General features: G+C 34.9%; 4 protein-coding genes and 1 long non-coding RNA gene across 7 annotated transcripts; 3 read left to right on the top strand and 2 right to left on the bottom strand.

Moving 5' to 3' along the window:
* The first annotated feature begins 453 nt into the window (after positions 1-453).
* LOC135147704 (uncharacterized) lies at positions 454-14804 on the top strand. 3 transcript variants are annotated; one of them, XR_010285481.1, is made up of 13 exons: positions 454-766; positions 977-1143; positions 1244-1295; positions 1408-1507; positions 1920-2044; positions 2566-2680; positions 2764-2862; positions 3363-3458; positions 3553-3598; positions 3689-4044; positions 13968-14090; positions 14207-14262; positions 14361-14804. It is a non-coding gene; the product is annotated as an uncharacterized LOC135147704 (long non-coding RNA). The 3 variants fall into 3 exon arrangements; XR_010285482.1 differs by having other exon boundaries at positions 3372-3458; positions 3553-4044; XR_010285480.1 differs by having other exon boundaries at positions 3553-4044.
* On the bottom strand, positions 4824-8308 carry LOC108203821 (uncharacterized). Its single transcript, XM_064081312.1, has 9 exons — positions 7498-8308; positions 7236-7399; positions 6990-7124; positions 6713-6884; positions 6316-6572; positions 5997-6200; positions 5822-5914; positions 5582-5719; positions 4824-5427 (listed from the first exon to the last, which is right to left on the bottom strand). Exons 1-9 carry the CDS (start codon positions 8306-8308, stop codon positions 5305-5307), a joined length of 2097 nt encoding a protein of 698 aa, XP_063937382.1. The 3' UTR covers positions 4824-5304.
* LOC135147776 (uncharacterized) lies at positions 9044-13510 on the bottom strand. The gene is made up of 3 exons (XM_064081311.1): positions 13059-13510; positions 9530-12003; positions 9044-9434 (listed from the first exon to the last, which is right to left on the bottom strand). Exons 2-3 carry the CDS (start codon positions 11992-11994, stop codon positions 9044-9046), a joined length of 2856 nt encoding a protein of 951 aa, XP_063937381.1. The 5' UTR covers positions 11995-12003; positions 13059-13510.
* Positions 14805-17962: 3158 nt separating the features above from the next.
* Positions 17963-21346, top strand: LOC135148003 (uncharacterized). The gene is made up of 3 exons (XM_064082100.1): positions 17963-20427; positions 20509-20614; positions 20711-21346. The coding sequence occupies exons 1-3, from the start codon at positions 17963-17965 to the stop codon at positions 21344-21346; spliced, it is 3207 nt and encodes a 1068-aa protein (XP_063938170.1).
* Positions 21347-23347: 2001 nt separating this feature from the next.
* LOC108214051 (uncharacterized) lies at positions 23348-25266 on the top strand. Its single transcript, XM_017385823.2, has 7 exons — positions 23348-23659; positions 23754-24028; positions 24137-24298; positions 24389-24490; positions 24582-24648; positions 24739-24837; positions 24930-25266. Exons 1-7 carry the CDS (start codon positions 23468-23470, stop codon positions 25020-25022), a joined length of 990 nt encoding a protein of 329 aa, XP_017241312.2. The 5' UTR covers positions 23348-23467; the 3' UTR covers positions 25023-25266.
* Positions 25267-27452: the final 2186 nt, after the last annotated feature.

Raw genomic sequence — 27452 nt, 5'->3', positions numbered from 1 at the left:
CTATACAATTTTGTATTGGAGCTTGGAGGTGCTTAGAGCAAGTCCAACACTATGCTAAGAGGTTCCCTAAAAATATTATAAAATAATATGTCTTTGTGATTTAGCACAAAATTTAGCACATGAGCTCCAATAGTACTCCCTATATCCATTCCCTATTTTATAATAATATTAAATTTAAACAACTGCCATCTATTTGGAGTGGAGGAAAGAGGGAAATGATGTGGAGGAGAGAGAGAAATGAATATTTTAATGATAAAAATAGTTTAAAAGTGGCTAGCATATTCTAAAAATAGGGAAGGGGATGCTTGTGCTAGTGATTTAGCACATCACTAGCATAATGTTGGAGTGCAATTTTATCCCATATTCCCTATTTTTTAATTTAAGACTTGATTTAGCACACCTATTAGACTTGTTCTTACTATCGGGTCAGAGTGCTTCACTGGGTTTTGACCAGTCCTTTGCTGTTTCCTGGCATAACTGCTGGCGGAAATCATGGCGTGTATACACACACTCCTTTTCTTCTGGCAGAAAAACTCACAATTCAAAATTTGGGAATGATTGATAAACTAATCATTCATCGTCGCTGTAGGTGGTCGTGAGCACGTTCCGTTCGCGCAGTTGTCTCCTTCCTATGCTCGAAATTCTTCAAAACATCGATCTATCTGTGAAGATGCCAAAGATGTTTTTAGTCAATACAGGCAGAAAACAATGGTGAACAAGGAGAATATGTTGCCTGATTTTGTTTTGCAGCAGACTTTAAAACCGGGTAATTGGATTGTGTGTTTATCGCCTTACAGTTTTTTCTCAGTTTCGTTAGATTTGTTCTTAATTGAGTAATTTTATTTTTGTTTTGAATTAAGTCATGTTATTCACATCTCCGAACGATATATAAAATTGTGCAAGATTTTGTGAAACTATGCCTGTTTTTATGTTTAAATTTTAATATATCTTGATGTATTTGTGTTTTTGTGTGCAGAAAATTAAGAATCCAATCAACAAAGGAGGGTGGAAGACATTGTTTTTCAAATGGAGTCATGGGTATACAGATATGAGTATGTAAATTTGTACAAACGGAGGAGTCATGGGTATACAGATATAAGAATTGTTTTTCAGGCAAATCTGTATACTTCCGCCATCATCTAGGTAATGCCATCAGGAAATAAAACTCTTTTATTAGTTTATTTAGATTAAGAGATAAAGGTGCTCATTCCTCTCAAATCATTATTTTTTTTGCCCATGCCAGCGTGTTCAACTGAGGCCCATCAATACAAATTCTCTGGCTTTTCTCATTACCGGTAAGTATGTATGTTTATTCTTCGTATGATATGCAGTTAACTCTTTCATTACACATCTAACTCTGTAAGTTTTCCTTATTAATATTTTTTCATCCTGATCTCTTTGCTGCAGTTTGAGGACTGTACATTTGAATGGCTCTACTTACAAAGTTAGATGAAAGAGTTACAGGGTTCAAAAGAAATTGCAGATTTCAGACGAGGAGTTCTAGAAGGTATGATCTTTTTGTTTTATTTAACCATCGAAATTAACGATTGATATTGGATCCCTGTTCTTTGTATGTTTGTTACTGTGTATCATACATTGTGTTGGATCATCTAATGTTGATTTTTATGTTTTGTTTCGGGAACTTAATCCTAGTAAACAGTGGAGATTTGCATTCTTATCTTTGGGTAGACCAGAGTATCTGCTAGACTCAGACATTGATAGTACATCATGTTATTAATAAATATTGATTTAAATGATGAAAATATATTATTGTGATTGTAACTTCAATCCAACTGGACTTTGGCTGATAAAATTCGACGGGTAATGAGAAAATCGCTATATTCTGCACAAAAGACATGCTATCATCCATATCTAGAACTTCTAATTACACACATTCAGAATCCGCTCTTTTTCTACAGGACACGAATACAAACTCCACGACTATTAGAATAGAGGGCCACCTGAGATTTGCCTATGCTATGACACCACGAATTCTAGCTTGAGCCATCCTCACGGCGAGTCTAATTAGGAGTATATAATAAAGGTATCTTCTTTGCGGACTTACTTTCACAGTATTTTTGATGCAATTGGTGTTCTAAATTCTACACATATAAAATCACTTATTGTCATAAAAACAGCGCAACTTTTCTTGGTCTTGCATTGTTATCTTTATCAGTTGTGTATAATTTGGCCTTGAGCTAAAAGAACTAACTTAAAAATGAATGCTGAAACTATTGGTTCTTATTTGGGTGAAAATAGTGATCCGAACACTATTCAGATTTCTACTGGACACCGTGGTATATTCCAGTTGTATTATGTTTGCTTTAGTGACACTTTAGAATGCTAAAGAAACCACCTCTGTATATTATGTAGGTTGATGCATACCAACACCTTTACATGATGTTTCTTTAAAAATTCAAAACAAAAACTCTAGTGATGAATATGCATACTCTGGTACCTGCATTCTTTAAGAAAAGTGATGAATATGCATACTCTGAAGTGATAAATATGCATACCTGCGTTATAGTCTATAATCGATAGCTTTGTACATTTGCTATATTTTAGGAGTATCGCTGCAAAGGCAAGAAAAATACTGTAAGGCCGTTCAATAATATTCTGTGGTTCTAACAGTTTCAGAATGAGAAAAGAAAATTCTGTAAAATAGGGGTACGCCATCCAGGTAAGTGTCTAATATAAAACACTCTCATGATGTTATTTAAATGCAAGTGTGCACAATTTGTTAACGCTTTTTGTCCTCTGTAGCTTGGTATCATAATGACTCAAGTACAAGACCGAGAAATTTGTTGAATTCTTTCAACGAAGTTGGTGATAACAATGTTTCAGGAAGCCAGTTTAGACCAGGTATGGTCAAGTACATCAACACATGAGATTTCAGCTATTTGTTAAATCTTTAAATTTATATATTGTTTGTGATTGTGTTTTTTCCTAATTATCCATATAAATTAATATAATTATGTATTGAAATATTGTATCATTTTTAATAGAAGATTAATTTTTAAAATAATAGTTATATTTTTGTTAAATATTTAAATTTATTTATTATTTGTGTTTGTATTTTTTCCTAATTTTCCATATAAATTAATATAATTATGTATTGAAATATTGTATCATTTTTAATAGAAGATTAATTTTTAAAATAATAGTTATATTTTTATAGATGGTTGTTAAGTAGACACTTTTATGGTGTCTTAATATTTTTATGTTATTATTTTTTTATTTTTATATTACATGTTTGATCGTCACTTCTCAGTCGATAAATCTCTAAAAATGTAACTCACTATGAGATATATGAATAACAGATTTTAAATTTCCATGCACCTCAATGCATAAACAAAATGCAGCTCATGCAGGTGATAGTCATAGCAGCAGCTTCGCATCGATGTCAGGAACTAAGGCCGGTCTGAGGAAAACCACCTTTCCAGATGCAGGAGACATGGGTTAGTACCTCTGTTGACAAATATTTTGGTCATTACCTCTTATGACTCTCTAATCTCTCTAATACCGATGTTCCTCATGTCCTGTTATGAACAGACAATGTTGCGGATGACGATACTAACACTGACTGAGGAAGAAGAAGGTTTGCAAGCTTTTAATCCCCTGCAATTCCGTGTTCCTTGCATGTGTCTTGGATTTTTGAAAGAAGTATATCACCTTCGAAATTTCACAGAGCCCAGACGCGGACAGTACACAGCCCATGACGAGAATGATACCAAAGGAGATCTGCCTGGTTTGCAAAAATTCAGTTATTACATGCTTCTGTGATTATTCAAAAAAAACTGGTAGAATGCACATACATCTTCTGCATACCTGCATTGTTTACAAATTTCTGGAAAGGCTACTTGTACCTTGGTCCACCAACAAAACTTTGTCTAAAATGTAAGGCTGTCATGTGGAACGAGGAACGGAACAACAAAGGTACAAAATATAGCGATCCGTCTTTCTCAATCTGTTGTAGGAATGGTCAAGTAGAGCTGGAACCCGAAAAACAACCACCTCCTTATTTGGCAGAGCTCTTATCTGGTGGTGAGAAAACAACGCATTTTCTCAGCAATTTAGTATCAACATGCTTAAATATTATAGCTTTGCTGTAGTGTTATTATTTTCACCATTAATGTTTGGTGCAGAAATATATTACAGATTCAAATTGACTATAAAAATGTTACTTTCTCTTCCCCGATGTAGAAAAATTATTCTTGAAAATCACTACTTCTTATTACTTTGGTGAAGTTGACTGTTGCATTGAGGTTTGTGACTATTAGCACTAAAACTTCTCAGAGTCTACTCCAAGTAATGGATCTGGACTTGATTCACAACTATAGCCACTACTTTCATTTACAGGTTTCCGGGATAATTTGATTCTACAGCTTATCAACTTTCACTACACCATATATGGTCTGTCCTAACACCGAATTTTCGTTGCTAAAACCATCATTTATGTTGCTATTGTGTTTAAGGCAACATTTTTTCCAATTTCGAAGATGTTGCGAAAATCCTTGTGGCCATAGAGGTTTTGCTAACACTTTGTCCATTTTTTGGTAACATAGTAAATAATGTTGCCATAGAGTGTATGGCAACATCTATTTGGTTAACAGCAACATGTATTATACTGTTGCTTTAAAGGTTATGGCAACACCTCTTTTAGATAGCAACACCACTTTTTATGTTACCATAAAGTATAACTAAAATCAAATTATATGGTTATGCCAACACTTTTAATGTTATAGCAACACTGTAAATTAATTTTCTTAGCAACATTTTTCTAAGCTATGGCAACAGGTTCAAATAAAAAATTTGCAAGCTTTTGTTTGAAAATTAGATCATCCCTTTATAAATAACAATATCAAGTTTCCAAGCAAACAAACAACCAAATTCTCAAACAGTACTGACAATTCCCCAACTCCAAAATACATCACATCTTTCAAAATAAAACCAGATCCTCCAACTTCTCCAAAATACAAATTCATCTTAATATAAAACCTAAATAAAAGTTAATCAAGGACATGTTAAGTTCAGAATACGGAAAATATCAATCAAGGGCTGTTAATCACTGCCATTTTTGGCCTGTGATGGCTCAACTGTTGGCTCAGTTGCACTGGTTAGCTCGATATCGAGATTAAGGCCTGGATTCTTTTCTGCCAGCTTGGACATCATGAGCTTGACATTATCTTCAACCTTCTTCTGCACTTGTTCTTCCATCTCCTTTGCAATTTGATCTCGAATCTGTTCAGTTAAACTAGCCACATACTTCTCTGGAATGGTAGGCAAAGGGCGTGCATTCTTTTTCTATGGTTCCCTTTTCTCAATAAGCCTCCCCACTAAAAATGTGCGACTGTGATCCTTCCCACCATAAACAACTTCATCAGCTTCGTCAATTGTTCCATCTTTCAGCAGCTTCTCTACATTTTTCTATAACAATAACATGCATACATTGAGCAAAAAAATGTCTTGATCATCTACAACTACCAAAAAGTATTTAAAATAGCAAAACTAAATATCAAGGATATAACTGTACAGATTATAATTTATATTTGTATTCTAATTATGAAGTCCGAGAACTTACTACTTTTTTCTCAACATCTTCAGTAGGTAGCTTGTATGTTCTTGTGCTTTCCCGTTTGCGTGTTTTAACATAAACATCAGCATCTGATATTGGCGCTGGTGGTTGTTCACGGGTAGCCTTCAATGCTCTTTCAAGTGCCTTGCAAAAAAAAGGTTTTCACCACATCAACCAGTTCATACTTATAGAAACAAACAAAAGAACAACCATAATCCTAACAAATATTTAAATGAAAACACTTACCATATTGTGACTTATTTGTGCGAAACTCCTACTTCCAGCAGTATGTGTTTCAGTTATAAGCCTTCGAGATTCTGAATTTGTTCTTGCTTTTTTCTGAAAAAGAGAGAAAAAACAATTCGAACATCCCTTAAGAGATAAATAATGCAGTGACAACGAAAATTATATTTCATGTTACCGCTATTTTCTCATCAGCCCAGTATTCTAACAATATCTTGAAGTCTTTCAATGGAACCTCCCTAGGCCTATTTTCTAGCCTCTCCTCACCAGTTTGATATTTATAATAGTAATCCCTCCTGATCCGAGCTTTGTACCCCCTAAACAAGTCCCGCATCGTCGTCATAACCCAGTCATAACCTTCTTCAGGGATTACGTACTTGTCCTAAAAATGAAACATGTTTTACATATAATTTAGGAGCTAATTGAGGAGTTAGTTCATAAATTTAACTAAACAATTCTTAGAAAATAGCCAAAAATTAACAAAAAAATTATATTACCTTCACATATTCCCACATGATATCTTTTTGTGGAACTTCGGTCCAACTACGACATGTAAGAGAGACAAACTCCCTTACTGTTGTTCCTAAAAAATTGCTGAACTCCCTAATCAGGTGTTCATCATCATCTACTGGTTGCCCGAGATCAGATAGCTTGATCTCTCTCTTTTCCCCTCTTGTATGGACATGAGTCAGTTTTGACTTCCCTCGTGGCTTTCTCTGTTTTTCTTCTTCTTCAGGTTGGCCTGGTGGCGTACCTATCAAGTGAAACAATTGAAGAAGTCAAAGCCATTTGCTACTTATCAAAATTCAACATTATAAGTTAGTAAGAAACTGATACAAAATTCAATTAGAATTTAATTAATGCAGCCTGGCTAATGTAAATTTATAAATGTACCTGGCTGTTGCAAATTCTCAGTTAGGGACTGTGATTGCTGCGTAGTCTCCAATGCAGCCTGCATCTTTTCTTGCTCGCGTAACTGTAAATAGGCAGCCATTGAACCAGGAGCATTTGTTCTCATCAACTTAAGTCTCTCTACCGTACTAACTTTTGGTGTATCATCATTTGCCTAGAAAAGAAATTATGTAATTTAAGATGAAATATTAAATCCCAAATTAGCATAGCAAGTGAAGTTTCAAGTTTACTTTAATTATAGTGAAGATGTGGTACAAACCTCAACCTCCTTATTAACCTCAACCTCCACTGCATCATTAACTTGCTTCACAGGTGGTGGCAATACAATCCTGGATGCCCGCGACCGAGTTCTTGGTCCAGACCCAAGCACACTCTTACCGGCCTTTTTCTTCCGCTAAAATAATTTTAGTTATGTCAAGAAGCAGTTGACAAATAGTACAATTCTTCATATTGAGAAAATAATAAATAGAATTAAGTATAATTATTTTCATCAAGTACATTGTACCTTAGATATAGCCATATCCTCTTCATTGTCACTAGATTGGTCCGAGTCATTTTTCGGGTCGTAGTTGTCACTTTCTTTATCATCACTGAATGCCTTGCGATTGTTAGGCTTTTTTGGACAGGGGTCCCTGCAGAATGCCTTCTCAACCCAAGTTCCTGGAATTTCTTTTCATTTTCTTCAATATTTTTATTGCGACGCTTCTCATACTCATTTACTCCTTTAACTTCCTTCATTCCTTTAACTTTGTCAGCAACAACTTCACCAGGGTTAGCTCCTTTTTTCACCTCCTCAGCATCTTTACCAACCCCAACCCCAGCTCCTTTTTTCACCTCCTCAGCATCTTTACCAACCCCAACCCCAGCTCCTTTTTTCACCCCAGTATCTTTACCAACCCCAACCTCAGCTCCTTTTTTCACCTTCTCCGTATTTTTACCAACTCCAACACCTTTATCAACCTCCTCGGTTCCTCCAACTTCCCCACATCCTTCCACCAAGTCATATTTACCATACACTAAGTCTGCATACTCTGTTACTGATCCAATCAATTTTTTCCCCTCTTTTTCCTTTTCCTTCATCACATCTGCTTTCAAAATGGCATCAGTCTTCTTTGTTTCACTTGCAGCAGGCAACTTAAATGATATCTTTCTTCTTGCAGTCACCAACCTCTGTTCCTTTTCATGATTAATGTCTTTAAGAGTTACAAACTTGCGCTTGTTGGGATTCTTCACTGTGGCTTTAATAGGATTTTTCTTTGGCCTGACAATCACGTGAGGTTGCATTTGTTTGGCCGGCTCTATCCCTTTATCAACATCACAGTCAACAAACAAATCCAATTCAGAAGTCTTACTTTCCAAAATACACACATTAATATCAGCATCTTTCGTCACCAATTCCCAGCCTTTTTCCTTCCTGACATAAACCCCTCCGATTTCCGCATAACCAAGTTCTTTGACCCACTCCATCAGTACTGAGTATGAGAACAGATCGAGGTCCATGTCCCCATAAGTAATAACTGATCCACCAACATACTTTTCTTTTGTGAACTCGCCATTATGGTGCAAGTGAAAAGTCATTGTATCAGTTGTCATCCTGGAATAAGATTGAAAAAAATTCATTTGTCAGATTACAGAATATCAAGAACAACTAATCATGCAAAAAATGAATCATGCAAAGTCAACATACTAATCTACTCTACTGTAAACTATTAGCATATCGAAAACAGAAAACTCTATTGTAAATCATGAGAACTTTTAAGCTATAAACGAGTTTCAGCAAAGACATAATACACAAGCAAAGAAATAATACAAAAGCAGTTAAAGAAAAGATGGGAACTAATGGAAACAAAATGCTAGTCAATTTTAATTTATATCTAATTTAATTTACTTAGATAAACTAGGCAAAAAAGGCATTGATCTATTTTATATATTTAAATTTCATATTTACTTACCACAGCTAAGGTACAATCATCTAGTATTGGGATAACTGGAATAGGAATCTGTTTTGATGGGACATCATCCCTGAACCAGCTAACACCAGTATCTTGTTCCTCTAGCAATGAATGAAAATCACTGTCATGTGTGAATTTCCCGTTTATGTCATCTTCAACTAAATTTTTATCATCTTGTTCAAAGGACTCTGACGAGAACTTCTTAATTGGATAATAAAATTGCAGTTCAGTAGGATCTTGAATATAGAACACCTGCTGGACTTGTGTCGACATGACGAAAGGGTCATCTTTTTGACGAACTCTGTTGAAGTTTACACGAGTAAAACCTAAGGAATCCTTATCGTCTACATACCAGGTACACCTAAACAAAACAACAGTAAATTAAAGCCCCCCAATAGTCAAGTTCAATTATTTCTTCAATCGAACCATAGTAATTAACATCCCCTGTTTTTGGGTTTTGGTCCTTCGAACTAGCAAAACTAGTGGTTAAGGCTGTTAAATAAACCCCACTATTTTGTGTAGTGCAGTTTTGATCTCTAAGCTTGGTGTGGAACCTATAGCCATTTACTATATAACCACTAAACCGCTTGGCTGCCCGATTGGGACCTTTTGCTAAGGATGCTAGTTCTCTTGTGACATCCTTCATTTGACCAATTTCATTCTTAAACCATTCACATACTTCACCAGTGTGATCCCTTTCTCTTTTATACCTTTTGGACTTTGTATTTTCGTCAAATAGAGCACGGTGTTTCCTAAAATTAGAGACAAAGAAAATATGTTAGTTACAATTATATCATGTTCACTAATCTAATTAATATACATTGAAAACTAGGAATATAGTGCTTACTCAATTAGTTTTTCCACTTCCTTGTCATCATAGTTAAATAAGACGTAACGATGTGCAGAGATCCATGTATCTTCACACAAATTAAATGCTTTCCCATCTTTATTTTTCCCTAGACCAATAGGATACCCACTGGCTTCTACATTTCTGATTGCATTCGACACACTATCATCACCTAGGAATCTGGAACAGAATATTAGGCATTCATCAGCCAAATAACCTTCTGCTATAGACCCTTCTGGCTTACTCTTGTTACGAACATATCGCTTTAACTTACCTAAATACCGCTCAATGGAATACATCCATCTTTGGTGGACTGGTCCACCAAGTTCAATTTCATTGCAGAGATGTATTGGTAAATGCACCATGATGTCGAAGAATGCAGGTGGAAAATTCATCTCTAGTTGGCACAATATCTCAATGATCTGTTTTTGAAGATTTTTAAAATCCTCCACCTCAATCACTTTTGAACATATGCTACGCATAAATTCACCAAGCCTAATCAATGGAATTGCAACCTCAGGCTTCAATGTCTTCTTAACCGCTATTTGTAGAAGGTACTGCATTATAATATGCGCATCATGACTTTTGTACCCCGCAATCTTTCTATCCTGCACACACTTGCTTATATTAGACGAAAACCCGTACGGTAATTTAGCATTTCGCAGTACGGAACAAAATATATCCTTCTCTTCCTTTGTTAGATCAAAGATTGCTGCCTTCATTTCAAAATTCTTTCCATCAGCGGATCTGGTAGGATAAAGTGCCTTTCTAATACCCAATTCTTGCAAGTCCAATCGGGCATTTAGATGATCTTTCGTCTTGCCACTTATATTTAATAAAGTGCCAAGAATACTATCACATATATTCTTTTCTATGTGCATGACGTCAAGATTATGCCGTATCGAATTTTCACTCCAATACGGTAAGTCAAATAAAATTGACTTTTTATTCCAAGGGTTAACCTCACAACTGACTTTTCTTTTTCCCTTCCCCGTACACCCAAAATTATTCTCGAAACCATCCAACAACAACTCTATTAATCTGCCGGTTAAAACTGGTGGGGTTTCACCTTTCTCAACTTTACCATCGAACCTTTTCTTATCAGATCTCCATTTATGGTTGGAATCTAGAAATTTTCGATGATTCATATAGCATACTTTTCGGCTATGTTTCAAATATTGTGACGACGTCTCGTAAGCACAAACAGGGCAGGCTAGGTAGCCTTTTGTACTCCAGCCCGATAGCATTCCATAACCTGGAAAGTCACTAATCGTCCATAACAAGCTTGCACGTAAAATAAAATTCTGATTTGTCGAAGCATCATATGTTTCAATTCCTTCCTCCCATAACTCTTTCAATTCCTTTACTAAAGGCTGCATATAGACATCTATATTATTTCCAGGATCATTGGGACCTGGTATGAGTGTCGAGAGGATTAAATTTTCTGGTTTCATGTTAAGCCAGGGAGGAAGGTTGTAGTTGACTACTACAACTGGCCATGTGCTATGACTGGTACTCATTGTGCGAAATGGATTGAACCCGTCAGCAGCTATCCCCAATCGTATGTTTCGTTTTTCTGCTGAAAATGTTGGATATTTTGAATCCATCAGCTTCCAGGCCTTGCCATCTGCCGGATGTCGTAACTTTCCATCTTTCTTTCGCTCCACTGCGTGCCAGGTCATTAATTTAGAGAAATCCTTTGACATATACAGTCGCTGCAGCCTTGGTTTTAAAGGAAAATATCTCATGACCTTCGCTGGAATCTTGCTGTTGTCGTCTCCATTTTTCACATCACTCCACCTTGAGGCACCGCAGTTTCTACAAGAAATTTCATCCTTATTTTCATCCCAAAATAACATGCAGTCATTTGGACATGCATGTATTTTTTTGTAGTCAAGGCCTAAATCCTTGATTACCTTTTTAGCAGCATTGAAAGAGGATGGTACTTCAACATAGGGGAATGCCTCTTTTATTAGTAGTAACAGATCACCAAATGCCGACTCGGTTACTCCATGTAGACATTTCCAGTGGTAAAGCCTAACAAGGAAACTTAGCCGAGTAAATTTTTTGGAGCCCGGATACAATGGCTTTTTTCCGTCCTCAACAAGGCGAAAAAATTTCCTTGCATCTGCATTCGCTCCACCGTAGGCGCAAGTAACATTCAACATTTCTTCCAGATTATCTTCGAACCCGACATTTTCTTGACAATCCATCCATTCAGTACTACCATTTACCATGTTTGAGACGTCGTAAATCCAACTAACTTCTACCACAGATGGACCGTTACAAATCAGGTGGTTATACACTTGTTCTGCACCCCACCATCGCTTACTTTTACATAAACTACAAGGACACTTCATTTCATTTTCTACAGCATAATTAACCATAGCATTTTCTACAAAATCTTTAACCCCCTTGCTGTACTCTTCACTGAACCTTGGAAGATTAATCCATATTTCACTCATCTTTACGTTCTGTACAATAAAATACAACTCAATTATACAATATATAATAGTAGTACCATACCTAACAGTAGTACCTAACAAATATATTTACAAACATATATACAATATATAAGCCTAAATATCATGAATACTAAATATTATACCATATATATATATATATATATATATATATATATATATATATAATATCATCACTACTAAGTTATCACTACACATATTACTTTCTAGAGTTGGCAGGCTGCTATAGTTTAGAGACCATACAAATAACATATAAAAAGAACATGTCTCCTACAATAAGTAGTAATACAAACTAATTTATACATATTTACTAACTTATACATATATACTAACTTATTAATCCCCAACGCAAGTCACAATGCTATTAAAAGAAAAATTGCACTTGAAATCCCCTGTTAACCAGTCCGCAATTCATATGACATCTACTATTACCATATACAAACTTGATTGGTTGCATAATAGTAATACTATAAAATCTGTGTTCATAATATAAAATTTTAGGTAGATTTGGTCGTAGTTTAGGGACTCTAGTTGATCTTGTATCACCTAAACTAATATCACCTAAACTAATATCACCTAAACACAAGAGTGTGCAAATACTAGTTTAAGAGAATGGGGAGCATTACCAAATATGCAAATACATATGTCCAGGGTCATTGTGATTCTCCACACATTACTACTAGAATAAAAACTATAACTCAAGAAAAAGTACAGATTACAGGAGCAAATACATTCTCCAGGAATACACAAAAACTAATTCACTTGAAAATACACTTGAAACTAATTCTCAAGCAGTTTAACAAGTTTATATACATTAATCCTCCAGTACAAACAAAAAACAATAAACACATAGTAAGAATTCAGAAATGCACATACAAACTTGGAAAATGCAGATAAGCAAACACACTCCAAGAGTTTTTCAATTAACTTGCAAATTTAACCCTAATCAACACCCAATTAAACCCCAACTGAAGAAACCCTAAATTAACAATTAAAAATTAGGGTTTTAAAACCCCCAAATCAACAAGATGAACTCAGAGAGATACCTTATAGTTAGAGTTCGACCAAATTAAAGCTACGAGAGAAAAAACAACAGAGCTCCTTCTATAAAGTCGTCGGACCAGCCCCCTTTCCCAATTTTTTGCAGATTCGAGCTTCGACAGATGAGAGATATGAGAACGAGATGAGAGAAAGAGATGAAAGAGCGAGATGGAGAAGATTCAGAAGAGAGGTATACGGGAGAGATTGAGTAAGAGATGCGAGAGAGAGAGAGAGGGAGGTTTTGTCCGAGAGAGAGTGAGTTCGAGGAGAGAGATGTGTTTGTCTGAGAGAGAGAGAGATGAGAGATATGTTTTTAATTTTTGTTTTAATTGTCTGAGATATATGCGGGAGATATGTTTTTTCTAAGGCGGTTGCAGCTGAATTTTGTTTAAAAATTCGACTATCAAAACAAAGCGGGATGTTTCCCTCTTTTATTTTAACTCTTCTCTAAGGCAACATCGCACAAGATGTTGGCATTGCGATTTTTTTGTGGTTAAGGCAACAGTTTTCGGACCAATGGCAACACCGCTATATGATGTTGCTATACACCCAGTTCAATCAAATTTTAAGCATCTAAGGCAACGTTTTTGGTGGCAACATTATTATGCAATGTTAGGATAGACCATGTATGGTGTAGTGTTTATGTGTTGGGTGCCAGCAGTAGTACAGGCCCCTGTATGTAGTATACAAAGCCACATCATCTTGAATCAGATGAGGTCCATTTCCATGCATTGTAGGAATAGCTAAATTATAAATGTCAATATCCAGATTACAGAGGCTATTTCCCTCCCATTTGTAGGTATTGTGCAACTATTAAGTAAGTTCTCCAGGAGAGAATCTGTTAGAACCAGGATGTTTAAAGTGCATTTTTCTGTAATGGCTCAATATATCTTAAAATTGCATATTTATGTCAGGGTCTGGAGGATAAAGCTTGGCGGACAAAGCAAAGTAGTGTTCAGCTTCTAGGTGCAATGGCTTACTGTGCTCCTCAGCAGCTGTCTCAGTGCCTTCCCAAAATTGTGCCTAAGCTGACGGAGGTATAACTTTATATAGGCTCAATAAAGATGTATTATATGTAATTTAGTACACTTCGTTATTTGGGGAAAATGAAAATTATATTTTGATGCTAAGTATATTCTTTTTGTCCTTAAAGGTTTTAACCGATACCCACCCTAAAGTACAGTCACAGCACAGACGGCACTACAGCAGGTGATATCATGTTATTGGTTAAAAAAAGAATCTACTGAACACTTTAAACAATGTCACTATGTGATCAACTGGTTTAATGAAGAATGCAAATTAATCAGATGTTCAAGACTTCAGCCAGTGATAACATGCAGATGCTTATGCTGAGGCTATGTCCAGCTGACCCGTGTCTGCAAAAAGCTTGCTTACTTTCTTGGTTGCATATTACAGGACTAATGCTCCAAATGTGGCATCTGACATTGAGTTTGGTATACAAAATTGAACTTCAGTGAGTTGGGGTCTGAATCATTGGATTCTATGTCTAGGCTCCTTAAATTTCCTGAGTTACATATAATTTTTTTGTGAATAAATACCTGTGAATGACCAATATAATCCTAATTTGTAACCACGCTTGGTTAATTAGGCTCAACACCCTGCTGGTAGTTTTTTTTTTAATGTAACGGCAGAAAATGTCATTTGGCATCTCCTTTGTATTTTATGAGTTGGGTTTGATCTAAAGCTTACGCTATGATTTAAGTTTATATATCACAGGAACTTCTTCTGTGACGATAAAATTGATTTTTGTTATATTAACCTTAAAAGCTAATTTAGTATGTACATATCATTTCTGTATTTTCAATCATAACTATTATACAAATTTTCGTTTTCCATTCTATTGATGATTATTTATTTTTTCACTTATAGAAAGAAATTCAGTCAAACATATTTCGTCTTTGAATCCGCTCAATAATATCTATTCATAGTTGAAGTTTTAATTACTAAATATATATTATCATATCTATGTATACGTACATAATAAGATGCTAATTGATATTCAATTGTAGTGCTCTATCTAGATGAAATGCAGATGATTTTGATGTCAATATGATTAGCTCAAAGACGTTCATGTTAAAACGTTTTGGATGTTTAAGCAACTTGAATTCATGAATTAAAATAATTTTAAATATTAACTTATTCAAGTGCTATCAAAATTTTCAACTTATTTGAGAGTTTATGTTTCAGTTCTCTTTTCAAATGAATAAAATAACTCATGAATTAATTTAAAACTGATGGTGATTAAGTTTCTCAAAATAAAATATGGTTCACGTGGTTTGTAGCTCTATTGTGTGAGCTCGTGGGTTTACCCAGTGCGCAAATGAAGAGTAGCGGCTGCGGATTCCTACGTTAAAATAAATAAATATCAATTATTCTTTTGTTCACACGACACATAGGTATTATATGTATGGTATTAAAACACAAATGACAAGGCAGCGTAGTGGTACGAAAGAATGGGATGTTAGTGAATGCTCTCGAGTTCAATTCTCCAAAGCCATAATTTTTTAAACAAATATTAGACAAAAGGATAAACATGTCTTTTCACATGAATAAAAAGTCTCATAATTTACTTGCTCACATGCCCATGTTGGGCTATTATTAATAGAAAGCCCTAAAACCCGTGCAAGGCACGGGAACAGTATCTAGTAATTTGATTTTTATAGAGATTAGTTTTTGTTTTTGAATAATTTGATGCGATCAGTTTAATATTTTAAAATTTAAGATGATTGTTGATATATATATTTTATGAACATTTAGTTATTTTATGGTCTTGACTATCGCTCTAACTTTCTAATATTATCGTGATTAACCATAAAATGTATGCTATTTTTTTACATCAATTTTAAGAATTTTACTTGTTTGAACAATTTTATTTGACTTAAATTTTCATATTTCTCCATCCATGCTACAACAACTTCAAGTTTCGAATCTCGTCAACAACATATCATAATAAATTATTAATTCAAACACATATAAAAAAATTATTAACTATTGTAATACACACCTGCATCGCACGGGTTATTAGCCAGTATATTATCAAAGCTAAATATGAAAAAATTTGATCGTCGGTTTGTAGTCAGTACGGTGAGTTATAACCGTTAAATCACTTGATTAAATTGACCACAATTGTTAGATTTAATTTTCTATATTTCTACATCTATGCCACTAAAGATTAAGGGTTCGAATCCGGTCAACAACATACACTACTAGAAAAACAGGATCAGACATCACAGATTAGACATCGGTTAAAAAAACCACCGATGTTAAAACCCTTTTTTACATCGAAATTTTAAAAACCGATGTCTATTAAAAAACTAGACATCATCTTAGTGTAGAACCGATGTCTAAAACATGTTTTTAAAAAATTGGCCGCGCTTCCCCGCTTCTATTCCCCACTTAGCCAAATTTTTCACAAACAAAAAAACCCCGCCTTTAAAACCCCGCTGCTTAGTTGATGTGTTGTCTGAACAAGACATCAACACCTGTCTTTAAACATAAAATTAAAAGGAAAAAGACATAAAACTAATAAAACTACCTAAATTAAATCATTTGTACAAAATACATTCTCTCTCCCCGTTCTTCCCCCTTTCTCAGCGAGCGAACCCTAGGTTCCAATTCGGCCGATTTCATCCTTAAATTTGTGCGATAAAGGTTGATTTGTACCTAATAAACTGATGTTTGTTCGATTACAATACTCATTTGCTTCTTTAATTCGTTTTTTCAACAGATCTCAGAGTTCAGTTCGAGTGTGGAGTTTGTGGGTTTAGTGGGTGCTCGTACTTCAGTTCGAGTTTGTAGGGAGTTCGAGCTCGGAGTCTGTTCAAGCTCTGTTCAAGTCTATTCAAGCTCTCTTCGAGTTGGAGGAGGTAATTTCTTATTTATTACTTGAGTTTGGGTATCCTTGTGGTTGTATGTGTATGTATATATGTATTTCAGTGTGTGTTTTTGGAAAATGAGATAGTTTGTAGTTGTGGTTTTTGGAAAATGAGATAGTATGTTTATATGTATTTGTATGTTTATATGTATTTGTATGTTTGTAGTTGCTTATCATAAACTGATTGGAGTGGTTTTGTATATTGAATTAGCTAGCTAGTGTCCTTTGTTTTTGGTCTTACAAAGGATAGCTATTTTATATTGTTCAATGTCGTATATATATGTTCAGTAAACTTACAGTAAACTGGTTCTTATATTGTTCAGTGTCGTAGCTGTGAAAATTAGAATATTGTAGCAGTTAGATCACCTTGAATGTGGAGTATACTGAGAAGTGGATTTAAATTATACGTGTTACACAATTTTATGCTATCTGTTTTCTCTTTGGTCTTGTTAATGTGCACAATTTTCTTCGAGGTTTAAATGATTGCTATGTTGTTAAGACCTTAATTCTAAACTTAATACTGGAAAATGGAAATGGAAGTGTATATAGGTGATACACTTGTATATACCTTTTTTGCTTAATTCAGAATAATTTGCAAGATAGATTGGTGTTATTTTAAATGTCACAAGCATGTTAAGGTTAACATCTATAGCAGTTATTTTACCTTGAATGTGGTGGTGTACAGTGAGAAAAAGCAGATCAAAATGCTCTGTTTTAGACTGGAACAAAAGGTGTATATTGGTGATATACTTGTATTTACCTATTCTGCTTAATTCAGAAGTCTGCAACTTAGTGATTATTTTATAAGGATAGGTATTTTATTTTATATTGGAGTGGTTTGTGCTCATATGATATGATATATATATATGTTCTATTATGTTATGTTTTTCTTAGTAACTAGGCTGTTTTGATAATAAGTAGGCACACTCACAACCCATCTGTCATTTTAGATAGCAAATTTTAGCAAGTTATTTGACAAGTAATTTGACAATCAGGTAGTACTTTGGGGACAACATGGACAAGTCATGGATTGCGAAAGATAGGGATTCACTAGAATATGAAATGGGGGTCGAGCAGTTTTTGATATTTGCTGAGGAGAACTCTTGTGACCCCAAAAAAATCCCCTGTCCTTGTTCACGTTGTGTCAACTTCAAGAAATATCCCGTAAAGATTATCAGGGGTCATTTGTACGAATATGGGTTTAGTTTAGGGTACGTTGATTGGATTTGGCATAAGGAAGAGTCTAGGACTAGGTCAGTAGTTGATAGTAATTGCCGAGGTCCTACCCCTGTCCCCGCTGCCCCCGTTGCCTCAGCTTCGGAAACAGTTAATGTTTGTGATGCTGCGTATAATTCAGGGGACTATGATAATGAATCGTACGAGTTTAGGAGGTTCTTGGCTGATGCTGAACAACCTTTATTCGATGGTAGCGAATGTACCAAGTTAGAGTCGATGCTGAAATTACATAATTGGAAAGCTAGGTTTGGAATCAGTGATAGTGCATTCACAGATTTGCTTTCTTCTGTTGGATCACTCCTTCCCAAAGATAATGTCCTGCCACAAAATGCATATGCAGCAAAGAAAACCTTGTCTGATTTAGGCCTAGAGTACGAAAAAATTCACTCTTGTCCAAACAACTGCATACTCTATCGGGGTGTATATTCTGATGTTTTTCAGTGTCCTAAGTGCCATGTATCTAGGTGGAAGGTAGGAAAACATGGTAAAGAAAGAGTCAATGTTCCGGCAAAAGTCATGTGGTATTTTCCAATTATTCCTAGATTTAGACGAATGTTTAAATCTCCTACCACCTCCGAACAAATGACTTGGCACGCAAAGCATCGAATACAAGACGGGAAGATGCGACATCCCGCTGACTCGCCTTCATGGAGAAATATTGATTATAGGTGGCCAGAATTTGGTAGCGAAGCAAAAAACATTCGCTTGGCTTTGTCGGCAGATGGGATAAATCCACATAATAATGGACTAACAAACAGATATACTTGTTGGCCGGTAGTTTTAGTAATATATAACCTTCCTCCCTGGTTAGCCATGAAAAGGAAGTTTATGATGTTAACAATACTAGTTTCCGGTCCGCATGAGCCTGGTAATAACATCGACGTGTATTTACAGCCGTTAATTGATGATTTAAAGAAGCTTTGGGAAGAAGGCGAACCAAATGTGTATGATGCGCATAGTAAATCATATTTTACTTTGAGAGCAGTTTTGTTATGGACAATAAATGACTTTCCTGCCTACGGAAACTTGTCTGGCTGCGTTAATAAAGGTTATATGTGTTGTCCAGTATGCGGGGATGATACCGTTGCTAAATATTTGAGCCATAGTAGGAAGATGTGTTATTTAGGTCATCGACGTTATTTGCCTAGAAATCATCCTTATAGGAGGCAGCGGGCAGCATTTAATGGAGAACAGGAGTTGGGGCACGCACGGCAACCTCTTTCTGGAGAAGAGGTCTTAGCGCAGCAAGAACGGATTAAATTTGAATTTGGGAGGGAAGGAAGAAAGTCAAAGAAGGTGGACTGTCCATGGAAGAAGAAATCGATTTTTTTTGAGTTGGAATATTGGAAGTTTCACCATGTTCGTCATTGTCTTGATGTCATGCACGTCGAGAAGAATGTGTGTGATAGTGTGATTGGCACATTATTGAATATGAAATTTAAGTCTAAAGATACGGCTGCTTCTCGTCTTGACATGATTGATATGGGGGTCAGGGCTGATTTAGCTCCTGAAGTCGGAGTTAGGAAGACCTACTTGCCTCCTTCTGTTTTTAATTTGTCAAAGGCTGAAAAAAAGGTAGTTTTATCATCATTAATGCATATGAAACTTCCCTATGGACATGCGTCGAACATAAAAAATTGTGTTTCGATGGATGAATTGAAGATGTTTGGGATGAAGTCCCATGATTGTCACATCCTACTGCAGCAATTACTTCCTGTCGCAATTCGTTCGGTTCTTCCCAAACATGTGAGGGTCACAATAATAAGACTATGTTTCTTTTTTAATGCTTTATGCTGCAAAATTGTAGACGTGTCGAAACTAGATAAGTTACAAACAGATGTCATAGTGACCTTGTGTGACCTGGAAAAGATCTTTCCAGCATCATTTTTTGATGTAATGATACATCTGGTAGTTCACTTGGTTCGGGAATTACGGTTATGTGGGCCAGTGTTTTATAGGTGGATGTATGCTTCTGAACGGTTTAATAAGGTATTGAAGAGTTACGTAAGAAACCGTTATTATCCCGAAGGTTGTATAGCAGAAAGCTACCTCGGAGAAGAGTCGGTAGAATTCTGCCAAGAGTTTGTTAATCAAAGTTGCACCACTGCTGGTATTCGCAAAGATGCAGGAAAGCTAAGTGGTCCATTATCTGTTGTGATAATGAAATCAATTGAAGAAAAAGAGCGAGATGAGGCTCATTTACATGTGCTTCTAAACAATCCTGAAGTACATCCATACATCGTGTAAGAATTTAATATCCTTGTAAATTCTTCACTTTTTTGTCCAAGTTTTGTATTGTTGTTTAATTATAATCATTTTCACAGAATGCATAAGGAGCATCTAGAGGAAATATACCGAGGAAAAAAGAAAAGTCTGCATTGGCTCTTGAGAGAGCACAATCGGCTATTTGCTGATTGGTTTGAGCAAAAAGTTAGTTTTTTTAGCGTTTCCTTTTGTGCACACTTTAGTGGCTGCGTAGTAATTAATATAGAATTGAGTTGATTTTTTGTTTGTTACAATTTGTAGGTTAGTAGTGAAATGATGAAGAATCCCCAAGACATTTCAGATACCATCAGATGGCTAGCCGGAAAGCCATCATTTTCTGTTTTTACTTACGAAGCTTATCTAGTTGACGGGGTTCGATACTTTACAAAGGATCGAGACCATGTCAGGGTTGTTCAAAACAGTGGCGTGTCATTAGTTGCTAAGACGGTCCAAGTGTCTAGTGCCAAGGATAAAAATCCCGTGGAGAGTGATATGACCTTCTACGGAGTGATTTTAGAAATATGGGAGCTGGATTATCATGCATTCAAGGCCCCATTGTTCTTGTGTAACTGGGCAGACAATGACAAAGGCATAAAGGTGGATGACCTTGGGTTCACACTTGTGGATCTAAGTCGACAAGGGCACAAGAAAGATAAATATGTCTCTACTGATCAAGTTAAACAAGTTTTTTATGTTGAAGATCCGGTCGATGCCAAATGGTCTGTTGTATTAACCTCTACCACCCGAGATTATCAAGAGGTGTATAATGATGATGATTTAGGAGACACAATCATGGAAAATCCCCCATTCTGCTCAGAAATTCCTACGTGTGATGTACCTGATGATGTTCAGCATAGTATTAGGAATAATATTGAGGGAACTTGGGTTAAACATTGATATGTGTTTAATTCTCGTATCTGTTTTTTATTTGTGTCCAAAACACATTGTCTTTCCCCGTTATTTAATTCTTGTATCTGTTTTTGATATGTGTAATGATGTTTTAGACTTTTAGTCATGCATCTGCTATTTAATTCTCGTATCGGTTTTGATTTAACTATTACTGCACATTTGCTATTCAATTTAATATATTACTATCATGCATCTGTTTTAATATTCTTGTATAAATACATGTGCATTACTATTTGATTAATATGCCATGGTTAATGATTTTATGGTCTTGTTTTTCAGATTGAAGAAGAAAAATGACACCTAAAAAGCAGAAATCCAAAGTACAATTCCGAGAAGGACCTGATTCCAATCAGGGAGATGAAGAATTAGATAAAGGTGTTGCAGAAATGGAAAATGCAAAGGCATCAAGTGAACCTCAACCTGAAATGTCAGAACAAACAGCAGCAACAGTTACAAGTACGGAATCTGCAAAAAAAAGGTATGGCAGTGCCCGAGGTGTTTCCGCTATGTACAAAGTGGTAGTGAAGAAGGCACAGGGAAAGAAAACTAAGGTCACATGCAATTCACTTGGAGTTCCCATCGGGGAGAATAGGCACGTACTACAGTCCTATACCGGGATGCTTGCTAGGACGATGATTCCCATCAACCATCCGAACTGGCCAAGTGTAGATGCTGAATTAAAAGACAAATTATGGCTTGATATTCAGGTTTCTAAATTCTTGAATTCTTATGTTTTTAAATTATATAAGCTGCTGGATATGCTTTTGATCGGAATAATGTTGATTGCAGGACACATTCAAAATTCCCAAGGAACTCAAGAATGCGGTGCTAAAGTCTGCATCCGCAAAGTGGAGACAATTTAAAGCGAATTTAACTAAGGATTACGTGAAGCCGAATGTTGGAAATAAGAAAAAGTTAAGAAAGCCTCCAAAGCAGTATGCTTTTATTGGTAAAGAGGCTTGGAAAAAATTTGTTGCTGAGAGGACCACTAGGGACTGGCAGGTAATATTACATCTTTCCATTTCTACAAGTTTTGTTAATTTTTCCATTTCTGGCAGGTAATATTTCCATAATATGCAAATATTGTTTGTAATTTTTGTTGCAGGCACTTAGTGCAAAACAAAGTTTACGAGTGAAAAATAGAAAATACCATCACCGCACGTCGAGGAAGGGTTATATTGGATTAATAGAAGAAGAAGTAAGAACAACTACACATTGTAATTGGATTGCTTCATTTTACCTATGTCAGTACTTTAATCATGTGTTCATTTTCATCAGCAAAAGAATGGAAATTTGGAGCCTGGAGAAATTCCTGATCGTGCTGTGTTGTGGAAAAAGGCTCGCAAACTAAAACCTGAAGAAGAGGTTGATTCAGATCTTGAAGACATATGTAAAACAATTGTGAGTATTTAAAAAGTAAATAGCATAGTCATTATTAATCAGCACTGCGAATGCAATTTTAATTTGAATGCAAATTTTTTTATGAAAGGATACTTTATTGGAGAAGCAAAGTAAAGGAGAATTTAATCCTTGCGGAAGTGACGATGTATTGACTACAGCCTTAGAAACTCCCGAACATTCAGGAAGGGTTCGTGGAGTTGGTAGCTTCGTCAGCCCATCAGTATTCTTCAACATACCGAATGGAAAGCGCTGTAGAATAACCAAAGCCGAGTTGTTAGCCCGTGATCGAGAGAGGGACGAAGAGTTGAAGAAAGCCAAGCAGGACATGGCTGAGGAGATTGAAAAGACACGGAAGGAGATGGCTGAACTGAGGACAATTCTTAAATCAAATGTTTCATCTCCTATGTTGTCTGATAAAGCAAGTTGTGATTCGAAGGCAGAAGATGCGCAAAAAGCTAAGCCTGAAAAAACTAAGCCAGCAATTGCAAAAAATCTTCTCGATGATGATGTAGCTATTATTGAGTATGCTGCAGTTCCACCAGAGAATAAGGTAATATAACTTGTGCATTTTGTAGTTTGTCAAAGGTATCTCCTATGTTCCTATTATTTCTTTAATTTAAATGTGTGCAGGGGCCGAAGAAATGTGAGTTGGCAGTGGAAACCATAGAAAACAAGGTGGCATTTGGCTTGCTATTTGATGATGAAAACATGAACAAGTCTATACATGGAGTGGCTTTGCAGCCCGGATGTGCTCGTGTCTCGGTGGATGGCGCAATTCAAGGAGACGCCTTGATTCCAATCCCCATAAAGGGTGAAATCGAGACAGTGGACCAAGCTGTTGGGTCTTATGTGTCATGGCCCCGAGACTTGATCATACTCCCAAATGCCCCAGTTGTCGAGGTATGCATGATTATAGGTTCTTTATATTTGCAGAAAAATAGGAGAAAAATTAGTGGTCTAAGTTATATTGAAATCATTTGCTTTATATATGCAGAAAAAAAAGAGAAAAGAAAAAGAACCTAAAACTGAGTTGGAAAAGGTGCAAAGATTGTTTAAGAGTGTCGAGATCAATAAGAAAGTTCCACAGCGCTTTCGCTTGTTGTATAAACATGCAACAACATTCATGAAGTCCAGCGGGGGTTCGATACAAATGCCATGTGATGCCGAGGTTTTTGGTGCTGAGAAAACAATTTTTATATTGGCTGAGAATATAATTGCTTTGCTCGAGTTCCAAATGATTGGGCAAGGTGCACTATCTGCATACATGGCGTAAGTAATCTTTCCAATTTATTCTTGTCGCTTCTGCCCTGTCTCATATTATTTGCTTGTGTGCATATTTATTTTGAAAAATAAATATTTTTTTGATTTTTAATGCAGGTACTTGCATACGGTGGTTCGTGACAATGACGAATTGGAAATGTATGCTTTTTGTGATCCCGCAACCATATTCACCAACAGTACAGATATTGAACGTAACTTGGTGAATCGTTTGAAAGAGGGTAATCCTGACCGGCTTTTCCTACTACCCTATAATACCAAGTAAGTACTCCGTCCTTATTGGCCATTGGATATTTTTCTAATCCTGACCGGCTTTTCCTACTAATTAAAATTTTTTTGTAATAAACATAGTTGTCACTGGATATTGGTCATATTATGGGCTGGAGAAATATTTGTACTCAATCCTTTGCCTCGAGGAACTAATTTTCCTGAGTTGGAAAAAGCACTGACTAGGTATTTCCATTATTTGATACAGAGCTATATTTAATTATTGAAATATCGTTTATTTTGCACTAATTAATGTCACCACCACACGTGACTGCAGGGCGATGATTACTTTTAATGTTCAGGCTGGGAGGGGAAATAAAGCCCCTAGTATCAAATATATGCCGGTATAACCTTTGTTTTTTCTATTAATTAGGATCAGTTAATACGGTATTATTATATAGGTATGTTACTATTCTAATTTTATTTTTAAACAGGGATGTCCCAAACAACCTGGTGGGATTGAATGTGGCTATGTAGTTATGCGCTACATGAGAGAAATTATAATGGACCATGAACTGTCATTTTTAAAGAAGGTATTTACATTCCTTAGATTTTGTAATTGTCATATATATATATATATGTGTGCAGTTGGATAATTTATAATTTTATTTGTTTTACATTTCAGTGGGCTCTTAAGACGCGTAAGCTGATTTGTTCGGAAGCCGAGCTTGATGAGGTCCGGTTTGAGGCTCTTAGCCATATTGAATCATTCATGTAGTTGCAATGACTTTAGGAGTAATCTGACTTTAGGTTTCGTTTAGAAGTCTACTGCTGATTTTGGGAGTATAATGTGTAGTTAATGGCAATGCAGACTTGTGAATTGAAGTACTACTAGTATTGGTTGTGTTGTGGATAATTTGAATTAGTTGGCATCAGTACTAGTATTGCTTGTTGGTGAATTATGTAATTAGTTGGTGGATTAATGCAAATATGTTTGGTAATTGGTGATATTGTTGCTTGGGAAATTTGATTGTTGATTTGTTTTGAGATTTTAATTTTACATTTGGGCATGTTATATAAGCAGGTGGAACATGGACTAAAAAATGTGAAATGACATCACTTCTTTGAAAAACTGATGTCTAAACTACAGAAAGACAATGGATTTAAAAGTAACCTGATGTAAAAAAACACTATAGACATCAACCGATATAAAGAGATGATGTAAAAGAAAACTATAGACATCAACTGAAATAAAGAACTGATGTGAAAGACGAACATAGACATCGTCTAATTTAAACAGATGATGTGAAAAAAAGTAATTTACATCGGTTAGTTTAGGTAACTGATGTTAAAAATGAATATTACATCAGTTCCACTGCAAATGTGTTCATTTTTCTCTTGTGTGTCTCATGTTTAAGATCATATTCAGCCTCTATTATTACCATATTTCATATTAGAATCATGTAAAAAAAGATGATTTTCAATGCATAGACATCTGGTTCTTTAGTAGAACTGCTGTGAAAGGTGGTTCTAGACATCGGTCATAAACCGATGTCTAAGACCCCTACCTTTTACATCACATGCGAAGACATCGGTCCTGTTTTCAATAGACATCGGTTTTTAGCCGATGTCTAAGCCCTTTTTTCTAGTAGTGATATCCAAATAAATTATTAATTTTAACACATATGAGAAAATTATTAGCAATTTAAATACACACGTGTATATATCATACGAGTTATAAGTTAGTGTATCGTAATCGACAATATAATATATTTAGTTATAGTCAATTATATTCCGCTCTAAAGTATAGTATGAAAAGTATGTTTTACACGGCTTTACATGTATTTAAGTGATATAAGATACTGTATTCGCAATGACATACTACATGTCAAATACAATATTTAAGTATATCATCTAAATTATAGAAATTAACTTGACAAAAATGATTCCTATAAAGATTGTACCACCAAAGGCAAGAAAAACAAATATACACTCATTATTCTAATCAAATCTAAGACGGACGATTTGTACTTTCGACATATTTGATCAATAGTGCAAATCAGTACAACTCATACATTTATGTACAGTCGAATCATCTACATTATTTTTAAATTTTATCTTGTATAAACACAAATTCATGTTTTAATTCATTTAGTTTGTTTGTTAATTTTTAATAATCATCTAATATATTTAAAACGAAACATAATCCAATTATTAGACTAAAAAAGATGTATAATTTAAATGAAAACTAATTTAAAGATAATTAAGTTACGATTACTTAATTATATGATATGGGGAAAGAATGACCATTTTTTTATATATTTTTTTTCATAAATCTTAACACACAAAATTGATTTTTGTTATTTTAATCTTATAAGCTAGTTCAGTATGTATATATCAATCATAACAATCATACCAATTTTCATTTCTCATTCTATAGATGATTTTACTTGATTTTTTACCTATCGGAAAAATTTCAGTCAAACATATTTTGTCTATGAATCTGATTAATCATCTATTCATGATTGAAGTTTTAATTACTAAATATATAGATATTATCATATCTACGTACACGTACATGATAAAATACTAATTAATATTCAATTGTAGTGCTTTATATAGGCGAAATGCAGGTGAATGTAACGTTATTGGCCATATGCTGCATTCGAGAACGCATCATTTTCAAAAGTAACCATCATTTAAATATAAAATGATATATTAGCACAAATCGGGTTGAATTCATGTACCATTTCCGCAACTGTTTCTTTTAAAGACAACGTTATCTCAGACTGAGACAAATTATTCTTAAATAATATATTTTCAGAATTTACGATTTTTAATCCAGTCACTTTTATGATACAGAAATTATCTCTATAAATAAAAAATAGACTACAAATCATTTATTATAAATTTATATTATTAGATGATATATTATATATTAATAAATATAAAAAATAAAATCATTATTGAAAATTGATGGTATTTAAGTCTGTCTAAATAAAATGTCAAATATTTTTTTGTTCACATGGCATATACATATTATATGTATTATATTAGAATACAAATATCATTTGACATAGTGGTAAAAAAGAGGTAAAGTTTAGTGGATTCATGAAGTTAAATTTTATCAAATTACAAGAATAAATTAGTCTTTTCAAATGAATTAAATGTCTTGCGATTTAAATTAGTAGTTTAATTTAGTGTGTGT

This window comes from Daucus carota, chromosome 7, assembly GCF_001625215.2.
Source record: "Daucus carota subsp. sativus chromosome 7, DH1 v3.0, whole genome shotgun sequence".
Lineage (NCBI taxonomy): Eukaryota > Viridiplantae > Streptophyta > Magnoliopsida > Apiales > Apiaceae > Daucus > Daucus carota.
Note: the sequence above shows the minus strand (reverse complement) of the source record. Positions and strands in the feature narration are given on the sequence as shown.

Coding starts and splice junctions, on each gene's coding strand:
- LOC108203821 (XM_064081312.1), bottom strand. CDS start 8,308: ATGACTTTTCACTTGCACCATAATGGCGAGTTCACAAAAGAAAAGTAT. Junction 7,125..7,235: donor AGGATATGGCTATATCTAAG/GTACAATGTACT, acceptor AAATTATTTTAG/CGGAAGAAAAAGGCCGGTAA. Junction 5,720..5,821: donor CACAAATAAGTCACAATATG/GTAAGTGTTTTC, acceptor TTTTTTTGCAAG/GCACTTGAAAGAGCATTGAA.
- LOC135147776 (XM_064081311.1), bottom strand. CDS start 11,994: ATGAGTGAAATATGGATTAATCTTCCAAGGTTCAGTGAAGAGTACAGC. Junction 9,435..9,529: donor GAAGTGGAAAAACTAATTGA/GTAAGCACTATA, acceptor CTCTAATTTTAG/GAAACACCGTGCTCTATTTG.
- LOC135148003 (XM_064082100.1), top strand. CDS start 17,963: ATGGACAAGTCATGGATTGCGAAAGATAGGGATTCACTAGAATATGAA. Junction 20,428..20,508: donor GAAGTACATCCATACATCGT/GTAAGAATTTAA, acceptor TCATTTTCACAG/AATGCATAAGGAGCATCTAG. Junction 20,615..20,710: donor CTGATTGGTTTGAGCAAAAA/GTTAGTTTTTTT, acceptor TACAATTTGTAG/GTTAGTAGTGAAATGATGAA.
- LOC108214051 (XM_017385823.2), top strand. CDS start 23,468: ATGAACAAGTCTATACATGGAGTGGCTTTGCAGCCCGGATGTGCTCGT. Junction 23,660..23,753: donor CAAATGCCCCAGTTGTCGAG/GTATGCATGATT, acceptor TTATATATGCAG/AAAAAAAAGAGAAAAGAAAA. Junction 24,299..24,388: donor CTACTACCCTATAATACCAA/GTAAGTACTCCG, acceptor TAATAAACATAG/TTGTCACTGGATATTGGTCA.